This window comes from Calidris pugnax, unplaced genomic scaffold (genome assembly GCF_001431845.1).
Source record: "Calidris pugnax isolate Ruff unplaced genomic scaffold, ASM143184v1 scaffold141, whole genome shotgun sequence".
Classification (NCBI taxonomy): domain Eukaryota; kingdom Metazoa; phylum Chordata; class Aves; order Charadriiformes; family Scolopacidae; genus Calidris; species Calidris pugnax.
The window spans coordinates 645149-658326 of NW_015090902.1; the positions used below are offsets into that span (position 1 = coordinate 645149).

The following is a 13178-nucleotide window of genomic DNA, read 5'->3' on the forward strand; positions in this document are numbered from 1 at the left end:
CTCAGAATAATGAGAGAATTAAGTCGTCTTCTTCCAGGTCTATATTTTCTTTATTGTAGCTGATGTCATTGTATTTTCAGTAACACTCAGCCACGTTTTTCAAGTCTTCTGAAAACTAGTATCGCTACCCAAAAAAGTGTAGAAGTTAAAATTCAACCAGAACTTTGCTGCTTTGCTCACTGGAACTTATGCATGCTTTACAAACCTTACCACAGTAAACAAAGACGAAAATGAAAAACTAACTCTAGGCATTTACCTTGGCAACCAGGCTCAGAAGGCATTTGAGGAAGTAATACACATGTTAAAATCTTTTCTCCTGTTTCAGGGTCTGTGTCAGTCTGAAAAGTCAGCAAAGGCTGGGACTGGTTGTCAGACAACCACAAAGCCTTCAGCTTTAAGGTAGTCAGCGAGAGGGGAAGATACGTCAACCTAGTTCAAAAAAGAGAAGTAAAAAGGTTAGGACAATCTCCAGGAGATTTAATAAATAGTCATGAATTCGACTCTTAAGTATATATCCCTGAGTTGGAATCAACAGGACAGAGATTAATGCCTCTAATAGAAAGCACTGCAGTAGTCATCAACTCCAACTACTCCATCCTTTTAAAAAGAATCCGCAGCTTAACTTTATACCATAATTCTCTGTAGTTGTGAATAACAGATAAAACAATGCTGAGCTTTTTCTACTGCAGTAAAACACCGCAGAAGGCAGACAGCTGCTTCTGCTCTGGAGCCTGATACATACACAATCACCAGATCAGAAATATGTTGGTGCCCATCAGATAATTGTATCACACACAGGAGATGCCATTTGCTTTTCTTTTTGGTTTGTTTTTTTTTTTTTTTTATCCCCACTTAGCTTCCTACTAAGCAACTGAACTCATTTGCTGCTTTATGCTTCAATCCACTCCTTGCTGCATTTTGATGTCCGAAGCACATCAACTAAGATTCACGAGAAACCACAAGGTCAAAGTGGCATTATTTGCTGCTTGCACTGCATCTCTGAGTTGAGAAACTCAATATTAGTGCTACCTTACGTTAAGGCTGGTAGGTTCAGCAGAAGCTCTGCCAAATTGCCTAGATTCTCAGTTTTTAACGCAGAAATCCAGAGGGTTTGGTTTTTTTGTTTGTTTGTTTCTTGTTTGTTTGTTTTTTTTAAAAAAAAAGCCTACCTTTTCCTCAAAGCAATTCAGAAAACATACTCATGACAACACGCAATTGATGCTACTTTGGGCCAGGTGGGAAGACTACTTTGACAATTTCAACAGTAATGCTAACATAAAAGTGGCAATTGGTTCTTTGTTACTTCATTCTTAGATGTAGTAACTTTTGTTGGTAGAAATTCAGTGAAATTCAGTGAAAGATTTACGTAAATCCAGCAAAAGAACATCCCAATACAAAACTCTCTTACCTGTTTCCAGCAACATCCAGGACATGAAGCTCAGCGGCTTGGGAAATTTCAGGGGGAATTCGAGATAATCTGTTGTCACGTACAGAAAAGACGTTAAGACTGCAGCACCCCCCAATCTACATTAGAGACGAGGGGGAAAAAAGAAAAAAAAAAAGAAAAAAAGTCTGGTTTTTTTGCAGTGCAACAGCATAAACAAAGGCATGCAGTACGGGTCACGTAATATGTCATAGCACATTCAAGTTATGATGCCTGCCAGACACTTCACCCAGAGGTACAGGCTGCAAAAAAGTGTCACCTGAAAAAAAGTCTGACCTGAAGCAAGTCTGTTGGAGCAGTTTCTTGAACATCTGTATCTGCAAATAACATTTATCTTTACAAATAGGTCAGGTTGTAGCTACCTCCTAGAACCTTCCACGCCAGGAAGGGATCAGTAACCACACAGATGGCACTTTGCAGACAACCCTCCCAAAAAATACTAGTTTTAATTTCCAACTTTTTCTAGCTCTATGTTTTACGTACTAATTCTTCTTTTCCTCACAGTAACTTTAGACACAAGCAAGTGCCACAGGGCTTTAGGCAAGGCAAAATGCTAAATACACCAGTCAACTCCCAACATTTCCTGAGTCCGCAAAGAGTAATGAAGAGTTCACAAAAAGTAGAAGACTTTATGAGTAACATCTTTGATGCCTAGTTTTATTAGAAGCACCTAATTCAAGATGATTCCCATATGGACTGGCCAATTTAATCTACCAGATGCTACTAGTTTATGCAAACATAAGTATCTGTATTCCCAAGCTAATTTTTGGGTGCATAAGATGGGGGGTTTGAGTTTTACCCTTAAAATATCCATATTTTTCATCAAAAGTACATATTTTCAGTAAAAAAGAAACCCTCTACATTTGATTAAAAACCCCACATCCCACCTTTTTGTTCCAGATGGCAATTACTCCTCCTATAAACACTGAGATTATTAGTTTTAGCAACTTGAAAGCTGCTGCAAGTAACTCTTTGTTCCTCTTCACAAAGGAAACTTACCTTTGTTTGCTTATCATACAGAGCTTCAAAAAGCACTGATGTTTGTTTGCCAGTTCCAAAACTCACCAATGAGAAGAGGAAAAAAAAATACATTTCTTCTCTTACTTATTAGAGGCAAAATATCCCACCACCTTTTGAAGCTTTCAAGTTAAGTGGACTTAGAAGGTAACTACAGACAGCAAACCTACTGAAAGATCTTAATTCAAAAAATAAGAGGACTTCTATAATCACACATGTATAAGAAGATTCTGTCACAATACAGCCAACATGTCACTACACTTTGGTTAGGAGTCCCCCGATCTGAGCTGAAATTATTTGTGTGCTGTAATTAAGTGTCAGTTCTGTCTTTGCAAAATCCACAATTCAGTCCAGACCCAAGTTTGAGATTGCAGACAAACACCCCAAAAGTTTCTCCACTAATCAAAGTAAAAATTGTGCTGATTTAGCCTACACTATTTATCACGGAAAGAGGACTTTTTTAAAAGGATGCAACTGTGACTGAGAAAATAAAACAAACAAATGGGAGCATTTATACCCCACTTTGTGTCATAAATACATGTCAATGGAAGAAAGCCGTGATCAGCTGCTCAAGGCTTCTGATTCACAAGCTACTTAGAGTGCAAAGTTACAGCCCAACGTTCTCTTGACACAACAAAATCTGGGATGGTTTCCCTTAAATCACTGCACTTTAAGACGCAGCTATTTCACAAGGAGTGTCAGCCTACCCAGCCCTGCCTGTACACCAGGAGCAGCAACCTTCTTAGTCATTTTAGCTCATGAATCAAAGCCCTTGGAAACCAGTGCTTAAACAGCGAGCAAACATTTCTTAGTACAACAAAAATTCTGCTATTCACTTCAAAGCGTGTATGGATTCTTAAATACTGTGCCTTGACACATTCACAGAACACAGCGCCATATACAAAAAAAAAGAATTTAAAAACAACAAAACCCAACATATATATATGCACAGTAAGTGTCTAACTGGTTTATCTAACATGAGGAGCTGTGAAAAGCAAGAGATACAATTAGTGAATGTTGATGAGCTGGCAAGTGATGCCCTAACTGACACAAGCTCTTTGCTTTTCCATGAATGGTTTGCGTTACTCAGTCTTGGGAGCACGGAGACCCAAACAGTTTAGCCAAACAAACCAAGTAAAGCCATGCAGCCCTGATGAGCCCAAAACTTCTGTACTTTTGACGATGGAAAAATGCAGCAGTGGAACTGGCCGGCCTGAGTCATCATGCATTTAAAGCAGTTTAATGAAAGGTAACAGTAGAACCGTGGACTGAATAATACTTACAGGGTTTATCAATTTACCTGACCCATAAATTTCCAAGCGGCTAACAATTAAGAAAATACAAGAGATGTTCAATTTATTTTTCTTTATCCATACTGGACAAGAGCATGCCAACAAATGGAGACAGAACATACATTCTTTTACTGCCAAAGAGGGTTAGAACTCCTGAGTTATTTTAACTCTGCTTTATCAGTGAATAGGCAACCGTTCAAAGGTGGTGTTCCATTCAGAGGTAGTGAAAACCTTTTTTTTTATTTTAATAGAGTAGTGGGGGGAGATACGAAATACTGATTTATTTTTTTTTATGAAACTGTTTTTAGAAAACGCAGGCAGCATCTAACAAGCAGCATTGGGTGAGATATCACAGAGAGAAAAAAAGACAAGCTGAAAGTTTAAAAAAAAAAATAAATCTTTGTCATTTCAAAAAGATGGCGGCACCCATCCAGCAGTACAGAAAGACATCAGATTCAACATTTGAAAACCTTCACATGAAGTGGTGCCACTGAGGCAAAGTGCACACAGCAAAGGGCATGCGGGAAGGAAAGCATCGCTGTGGCCACCACAAAGTAATCGGGTATCAGAACGTGGCTGGTTTGGCCAAGAGTCATTATGTGACAAAGAGCCATGCTTCCCAAGGGTTTCATCACATGCTCACGATGGACCTTGCCAAACCACCGCATAGGCACCAAGTACACAGTTGAGACCACAAGCCCGTCGAACAGTTAAGCACACAGCTAATTTCGAGCACAGACTTCAATTGATGGGGACAAGCCTGCTTAGTTCTAGGCACATGAGTAACTGCTCCAAAGACTGGAGGCTTAAAGAAGTCCTCACGTTCTTCAGTAGTGAGCTAGACATCCGGAAAAGGTCTCAAATGAGTCGCGCATGTCTAAGTCATGCTCCTGAGATTTATTTCATTCTACCAACTTTAATTAAAGGGTTATTCACTTGTCTCATCACATCATCTCCAAAGAACAGTCAGCCTAGATAAAAAACGAAATCAAAAGCACAAAAACAAAACCCACACATCAGTCAGGCTGAAAAGGATCATTACTACGAAGTGCTAGTTTTGAGATCACTCATTTTACAGTACTGTAAAGTCTGAACAAAACTGTTTATTTGTATTCAGGTGGGCTTGCGTCAGAGGATGAGCATCACTAGAACCCCTGTGGGTTCCACACAAAACGCTACCCCCGTGGAGGAATTTTTTGCTCTTCTATCTCAATCTGAGGCTTATTTTTCCACCGGCTTCCTTGCTCTGGAGAAGCAGTAAGACGTGGGCATACACAGAGAGAATGTCTGCTTGGCTGCTACAACTCCACTCTACGTTCTGCCGATGACCAGTGTTCACCACTTCAGCCTCCTGCTTTTTTGCCACCCACGTTCCCACTGCCAGCCCATCTTAAACAGCCCTCCAGAACTGCAGGTCTTATCACATCACTTTTCTGCTGATGTTTCTCGTGACTCCTCCTCTCTACAGCAGACAAACTGTTATTTTGACACCTGCATCAGTTGTGCATTTTTGATCATCTGATAGAATCACATGGGGTTGGAAGGGAGCTCGGGAGATCACCTGGTCCAACCCCCCTGCCAAAGCAGGGCCACCCAGAGCAGGTTGCACAGGAATGTGTCCAGGTAGGGTTTGGAATGTCTCCAGAGAAGGAGACTCCATCACCTCCCTGGGCAGCCTCTTCCAGGGCTCTGCCATCCTCAAAGGAAAGAAGTTCCTCCTCATGTTTAGGTGGAACTTCTTATGTACAAGTTTGTGCCCATTTCCTCTTGCCCTATCCCTGGGCACCACTGAAAAAAGACTGGCCCCAGGCTCTTGACACCCTCCCTTTAAGTATTTATAGGTGTTGAATAGATGCCCCCTCAGTCCTCTCTTCTCTAAAGAGACCCAAGTCCCTCCACCTTTCCTCCCAAGAGAGATGCTCCAGGCCCCTCATCATCTTTGTAGCCTCTGCTGTCCCCTCTCCAGCAGTTCCCTGTCCTTCTGGAACTGGGGAGCCCAGAACTGGTCCCAGTGCTCCAGATGGGGCCTCCCCAGGGCAGAGCAGAGGGGCAGGATGACCTCCCTCCACCTGCTGGTCACACTCTTCCTGATGCCCTCCAAGATGCCGTTGGCCTTCTTGGCCACAAGGGCACATTGTTGGCTCATGGGTATCCTATTGTCCACCAGGACTCTTAGGTCTTTCTCCTCAGAGCTGCTCTCCAGCAGGTCAGCCCCCAACCTGTCCTGATGCGGGAGGTTATTTCTCCCCAGGTGCAGCACCCTACACTTGCCTTTATTGAAGTACATCAGACCTCTCCTGAGCTTCTCTATTGCAATAACCTGGTGGTTGCTATTTCATTTTTCTTGCTGGTGACACTGATCACAGCTTTCTGGAGGTAAAGCCAAGAAAAGCCTACAGATGCACCCCTCTCTTTCAGTTTAGATCCCTCCCAAAAACTCCCTTCCCTCGAGCCCAACTGGCAGTTACAGTCATTCATCACCACAGACCAAATTTCACTGATTACAATGGCACATCCTCACATTATTGGTGCTCTAAAGCCAAAACACAAATTAAAGGCGGGAAACTTAGAAGATAGAATCAGAATCATTCAGGTTAGAAAAGACCCTTGGGATCATCGAGTCCAACCATCAACCCTACTCTACAAAGTTCTCCCCTACACCATATGCCCCAACACCACATCTCAACGACTCTTAGATCGCCTTACGTTAGCTGAACAACATCTTTTTGATCTCAGCATCTTTTAATTGCTCAAAAGCTATGAATCAATTCTGTTGTCCTTTACCAGTTAGCATCTTGCACACACGTATAAGCAATGCAAAAAAAAAATGACATTATGACAAATACTACAAAGATACAGTGATTTTTCTTCAGCGTGTGACTAGTTAAAGTCCAGTGACACATCTCTTTTATTCAACTCTCAGTAGAGCTGTCAGCATCAACAACTCTCACTGGGTTTATACAATTCTGATAAATATATTGGGAATTTAAACACAGTTCCTATTGTGTTGTAAAATCTTATCCAGGGTGTCATAACCGAAATTTTGCTTGGATTCAAAGTAAATAAAGTCAGAATTTTCCTTGGCCCCAGATACAATACACTAATTCTTTAATTGGAAGCCTAGAATACATTTAGAGGTGGGAGAAACTGCCCAATTCACTATTATTGGCTATTATTTTGTTATTATTAACTTTAAATTGGCTAGGAAACTCTTTGACAAACTCACTCCAACATCCCCTGCACCCCTGGTGAACAGTATGGGAGGAGCACAGCAATGTTGCTTCTCGGCCCTCTGACTCAAGATGAGTTTTCCTGCATTTTTCCTTAGTGCCTTTTTTCCCTTTCAGACACACAAACACATACTTTTACACAAATGATGGAAGGGATGAGACAGGAGAAGTTAAAAACCAGAAACAACAAAGTGTCCACAACTTATTTTTTTTAAAACATAAGCATAATGCAAAAAGCACAATCATTGCCAAAAAAACCACCCAAAAACTTGCAGTTTTACCTACTGTAGTAAAAATTCTCACAATATATCTCAGAGCCAGGAAGGACACATTACCAGATCTCTGCAGGTTGTAGAGACTCATTAACAAAAGCACATGAACTGGAAAACATTCCAAGGAGGTTATTTATGCAAGTGCCAAAATCAACACACCAGTTTCACCAGCGTTCCAGTGCCAGGGTGGGATTTCAATACCAAAGAGTCACCAGGCAGGTCTTTCAAGTTCAAGGAGAAAAACATTTGTAACTATGAACAGGTTTAGACATTCTCAGCTCTTGCCGAAGTCTTTCACCACCCAGTTCAGTGAGAAGGACCGTGCTGTGAGATGAGACACCAAGGATGGAATCCATCAGTGACTCAAGTCTTGGTCAGAAATTCAGCTGTCCCATGTTTTACCCTACGTATCAGCACCAGATACAGAAGAACCTTTGAACCAGGAAACTTTGAAGGGGTATTTGCATACAAACTCCTCAATAACCCCAAGTCAAGCGATCTTACACCAAAAGGCAGAGACTGGTTTTACAAGAGTGCCCTGAAACAATCTGGCAATGTAATGGTTTGACACGTTGACCCAAAATGACAGAATCACATAGGGTTGGAAGGGACCTCTGGAGATCATCTCCAACTCCCTAATACAACCTTAGTAAAGTGCTAACAAAGCAAAAAACAAAAAAAAAAAACAAACCAGAAAACCCCTACAACCAAAACCAGCAAAAAAGCCCTGTATCACCCCCAAAAAAGCTAGAACTCATAGATTCTCTCACCGGGTTATATTAGAACAGGCACATCATTTCTGCCATTGTGTCTATAAAAGCTCTCTTTGCCACAGGACTAATTCTGGAGGGAAGGACAGAGAACACCAGCAGGTAGACATGGTACTGCTTACGTATACTCCTTTCCCTAGTAGAGTTCCATTTTTTCCATACACATTACTGGACTATATGTCTTTGTCCTTCTCCAACATAAACCACCAAAGGCCTGTCCCACACCCATTTCTTATAAGGATGAAGCCCCCAAAGGCGCAGCTGGTCTAGCACCCTATAAGGCAGAGAAAGAACAAGAGGGAAAGGAAAAGAGGGGGCAGAAAGTGAGGAAGAATCTCTGCAGTGCACGCTCTGCCTCTGACTGTGTACAGAGTACAAGTGCTAACACTGATTGACGTGCTGAGGTCTGAGACCCCAATCTTCGCCATACTATCTCAGGAGACATCTTAGGCAGCAACAGCAGGCAGGGGATGTTGAAAAAGACTGCCGTCAGAAGCTCGCGCCGGGCTTTAAATACTAATTAGTCAGTTTGAGATGAAAATAAATAGTTCTCGCTGTTACGCGGCACCATCCAACAGACAGGAAAAGGGGGACACATTTTGCAGTTTTCCTTAAGTGCTCTACCAATGAATTTTGTGTTGTTTTTTTTTTTCCACGTCAGGAATGATGAGAAGGAAAATGGAAACTGAACGTTTCACCAGGACACCAGATTGTTCCCCCCCCCCAAATTTGCCATCCAAAGGGCAACTCAGCATTGGGATCTTTGCCATTACCAGCACCCAGCACCCCTGAAGCTGCTCCTCTGGATGCTTTGCGTAACGGTGAACAGTACTCCTGATACCTGTGTACTCTGTTCATGGAGAACGTTCTTCTTTTAGACCTGTGAAACGTGACTCTCCACTGAATTCCTCAGACAACTTGTACTACAGAAAATGTTCATGTTTGGTTTAAAGCAAAAAGCCACCGGTAAAGAAAAGTACTGCATAAAAAAAACACAGCTCCAGGAACAAACAAAAAACGAGCAGAGAGCAGTATATTACTTTTTTTTTCTGGTTTCGAAACTAACACTTCAGCCTTGTTAGGCGGCCACCTAAAGACTTAGGGAGAAAAATGTTTTATTGCACAGCCTAAGCACAAGGAATTGAAATCGAAAATTGAAAAATTGAAACTGAAAGGTCTTGTTAGCTCGATGGTAAGTATTGCATATTAACAGTATTTTTGAAATAAACCATTGCATCAGTTGTTTATGCTTTCTATTCGCTACCATTACCACCTGGGAATTCAAATCCACCGATACAGAGGGTGGATACCACCCTCCAGTTGGAGGACAACTGACTTCCTTTAAAAATTTTAAAAATCCACAGAGCAAAATATACTTTAATGAAACATTCTGGAAATCTTAGGCTAACGTAATTTCAAAATGTTTGCTCTTATGAGGAAGACAGATAGGTGTGGAGAACTTTACAGGAAAACAACAAGAACAAAAAAATCTGTCACAAAGACATGGATGCCAAGGAAATAGATCTCTTTCCTCTGTTTCTTTGCCAAGATCCCAGGGAACCACCCTCTCCCATCCTTATTTCCTGGACTTCCTGCAACTCCTTAGCTCACCTCATTCCAGATAACACCTTCCATTTCCTCATCACCCACCTTCTCCAAACACAGACTCATCCCTGACTTTATCCCACCCCTTGTGCAGGTGTCCCCTCCCTCTCATGTGCACTGATGTTCTCCAAACACATTCTTGTTCTTTACCCTTTGATATCTCCAACTCCATCACTGACTGGGCAATGCTTTACACCTCTGAAACCCATTTCTGATTCCAAGTCTCTAGTTTCTTGTTCAGCATCAACCCCTTTATTGGTCTGCACCGAGCCTTTGACTTGGTCATTCCCCCCAGACGGACACATTCTATATTCACTCTGCTCCACCTGCTTCTGAAGCAGAGCTTCTCCTCTCCCCTGCTCCTGTCCCTGCTTCCTCCAACCCACACTGCTCACACACTCATGCACCATCTTAGTGCTTATACACTACATAAGCTACTAACGACCAATCTGGAATTTAAGTGCATCAGTAAAACTTTATACCCTATAATGAATTAAGAACAATTCTGCTTAAAGGTAGACTAGACACAAAACTGTATGAGTCTCAAGTACAGATAGTTTAGGACACCTGTGCCACGTATTAAATTAAGTTTTTTGTAAAGACATGGAAAGTTTTCTGCTGAATGAGCACAAGATCAAAATTGCCATCGTATCCCAACCCAAAAACATGGTTTTCCCAAGGTTTTGCCTCTTGCTAGCATTTATGCAACCCATCTGGGTACACCCTCTGCAACTTCCTGGTCAGAACCAGCATCACCTCTGCAGAGGAGACACTGTCCTTCTAGGAAAGCTGCAGTACTCACATCTTCTCTTCTCTCCCTTACCTTCCCCTCCTGTCAAACATACACTTAGAAGACAATCCGTAAGGGAGCAATAAAGGCTATCGTGGAGCCCTGATTAGGTGACGACGTGTGGCAGCTCAGACCTGGGCCACTGGAATTGTTGCTGCCAGTGCCACAGCAGCATCTTCTGCCCCTGCTCGATCCCTCCTCTTCAGACCATCAGTTCTGTCCCATCTCCTGGTTCCCAACCACTTTCCTTCCTCCTCACATTTCCTCCCCAGGAGTTGCCCAAGCTCCGTAAGTTAGCAGACCTGAGCAAAAGCGTGCGCTCACTAGCCAGATCTGGTGCTCCTCTCAATTCCCATCCATCTGCTGCCACCTGCTCCTGAAGTGACTGAAAGCAGTGAATAAAAGCTACAACCTCAGAGTCACACGTCAGAAACAGATAGGAAAATTAAGCGGGAGAACTAGCTGGACAAAAATCAGAGAGAAACAGTAGCACAAGCAGAACCAACTCTTGTGCTCCAATCACAGGATGCTGCTTTCCCTGATCTCTTTCCAGAATTTACTGCTGAACTAAACTTGTAAGGCCTTCATTATATTTAGTTTCACAACAGAAATTCTAGCCTCATTTCATTCCATATACTGTTAAATAGACAAGAAGTCCAAGTGATCGTAGCTGTAAGATTTGAGGTATCGGTAACCTCGGCCCCATCAGGTCCTCACAAGGCAAAAGTAGTCCTGAGACCTCCAAAACTAAAAAGACTTGTCAAAACAGTCTCTGAATCATTTTTCAGAATATGAAACCTTCCCTTTGTTATTGCTCACATGAGTGAGGTGAGGAAAACTCTGACAGTATTCTTATACTATATGCAGAAGAGGCATATTGATGTTCAAATGCACTCACTCTAACAGAACGCCCAGTCTTCAAGTAGTGCTGGACCTGACACCCACACTGGGAATCACTAATTACAAGCTAATTAGATCCAAGCCTTCTTGTTCAACTGCAAAGACATTTTGCACTTCCAAGCCAGCAAATCACCACAGCTGCTGTTCAGATTTATGCTGTTCAGATCTAATGGACAAGTTTCTGGTTGTGATCCGTTTGGGAAGAATACCCAGTGGACCAAAGCTGCCTGCTACTTCTTGCAGGCATTTGAAATCAAGAATTTTCTGTTTGTATAATCACATCTGTGAGAGATAATTACACAAAACTTACCTCTTTGGGCAAAGATGTTAATTTGTTTCTATCGGCATTCAAATTGTTCAGCTTCTTTAGTTTTCCAATGCTCTTCGGTAATGACTGTGCCAACAAAAACAAAATAACACGCAAACAAAATTTGTAACTTCACTAAGTCATAATAAAACTTATCTCACTTTAAAATTAATTAATTTCAATAGGCTTATGTACAGATTTATTATTTAATTTAATAGAATGAATTCAGTTTAGTAGAATTAATAGACCGATCCATTTTCAAAATTGGAGTGTAGTTAACCCTCATTACTATCAGGGCCTTCCAAAGGAGATCCAAGGTTTTCTCTTGCAGGAGGAATGTCCAGGCATGCCAGTTTCTAACACAAATTCACTCAACTTATCTCTGCACTAAGGTTATAGATGCACAGCAGCTGTTAACAGAAGCATGTATGTAGAATGTTCATATTATCTAAGTTTAGGCTCCCTAAATAACTAACTGAGAGGCAGGCTTCTAGCTTAGGTGCTATGAACTGACCCCTGGAGAGGTATCTTTCCAACAGGCTTGAGGTTCTAACTCAACCAAGCACCAACCTAACTTCAGAAATGCTCAAACCTACTTTTTTGTAAACACTTCTACTCTCCAATTGTCAATGTCAATGTGAAGGCAGTTTCAAAACAATGGAAGGAGATGCCTAATGGAAGGAAGCCCATTAAAATTTTATTTTCCTTGACCACATACCATATTTAATACCTGGCTGGAGCAGATCAGCAGAGCAAGGAACAGTACAACAGGAGCTCTGCAGCGCTCGGGGCTTCTATTCAGCTCCAGCAAGTCTGATCCAGATAATGCACAGCAAAAACTGGCAACAACGCGGCGCGGCACAAACTCGGCACGAAAAACACAACAAAGTAAGCGACACCTGCACTCCAGGCACTCCAGTTCCCTTAGTGGCCATGAAAGATTCAAGAGTGAATACGTCATGGCACAAGCCTTTGGAAGGGAGGATCGTTCCTACACACAACTTGATCTTCAGCATTCGTTTTTTAACGGGTTGGAAATAAGATGCGTTTAAAAGAAAATCCCTACTTAACAGTGGCAACGGTGAGCAGCCTTAGGAGCTAATGATGCCAGGGTTTAGCAGCAGAACTGATTACCACCAGCCTTTTGGGCAGCCAGGACCACGCTCACCTGCAGTTGGTTTTCCGTTAGAACTAATTCAGTAAGGCTTTCGCAGTCCCCAATCGAATCTGTCAGCTGAATGAGTTTGTTCTGGTCAACCTTCAAAATGGAGAGCCTCCTCAGTTTTCCTGGGCAGAAAGAAGAATGCATTTGTTTTAGCTTAGTATCCTCCGAATTCCTGCTTTAATTACAGAAAAACCATTCTGCTGCAAAAGTTTCAGAAGCCCTCTAACACGATGAAAATTTTTTTCAGGTAAAAAAAGAGAATTCAAGCACTGCTTCACTTGGGGCTTATGCTATTTTCACAAGTTAATAACATCATTGAATTCATATTAAATATAAATACTCATACCCAATATTTTAGCATATTAAATGGTATCAAAGTTGCAGTC

The 13178-nt window shown here is 41.8% G+C and overlaps 1 protein-coding gene across 1 annotated transcript in view; it reads right to left on the reverse strand.

Moving 5' to 3' along the window:
• The window catches only part of LRRC1 (leucine rich repeat containing 1), a 69124-nt gene that overhangs the window by 15114 nt on the left and 40832 nt on the right, over positions 1–13178 (reverse strand). Inside the window, exons 9-12 of the mRNA XM_014948915.1 lie at positions 12796–12914; positions 11631–11714; positions 1409–1524; positions 257–429 (exon numbers count right to left, since the gene is read on the reverse strand). Of these exons, the coding sequence (XP_014804401.1) occupies positions 257–429; positions 1409–1524; positions 11631–11714; positions 12796–12914 (492 nt within the window). The remainder of the gene's footprint in view (positions 1–256; positions 430–1408; positions 1525–11630; positions 11715–12795; positions 12915–13178) is intronic.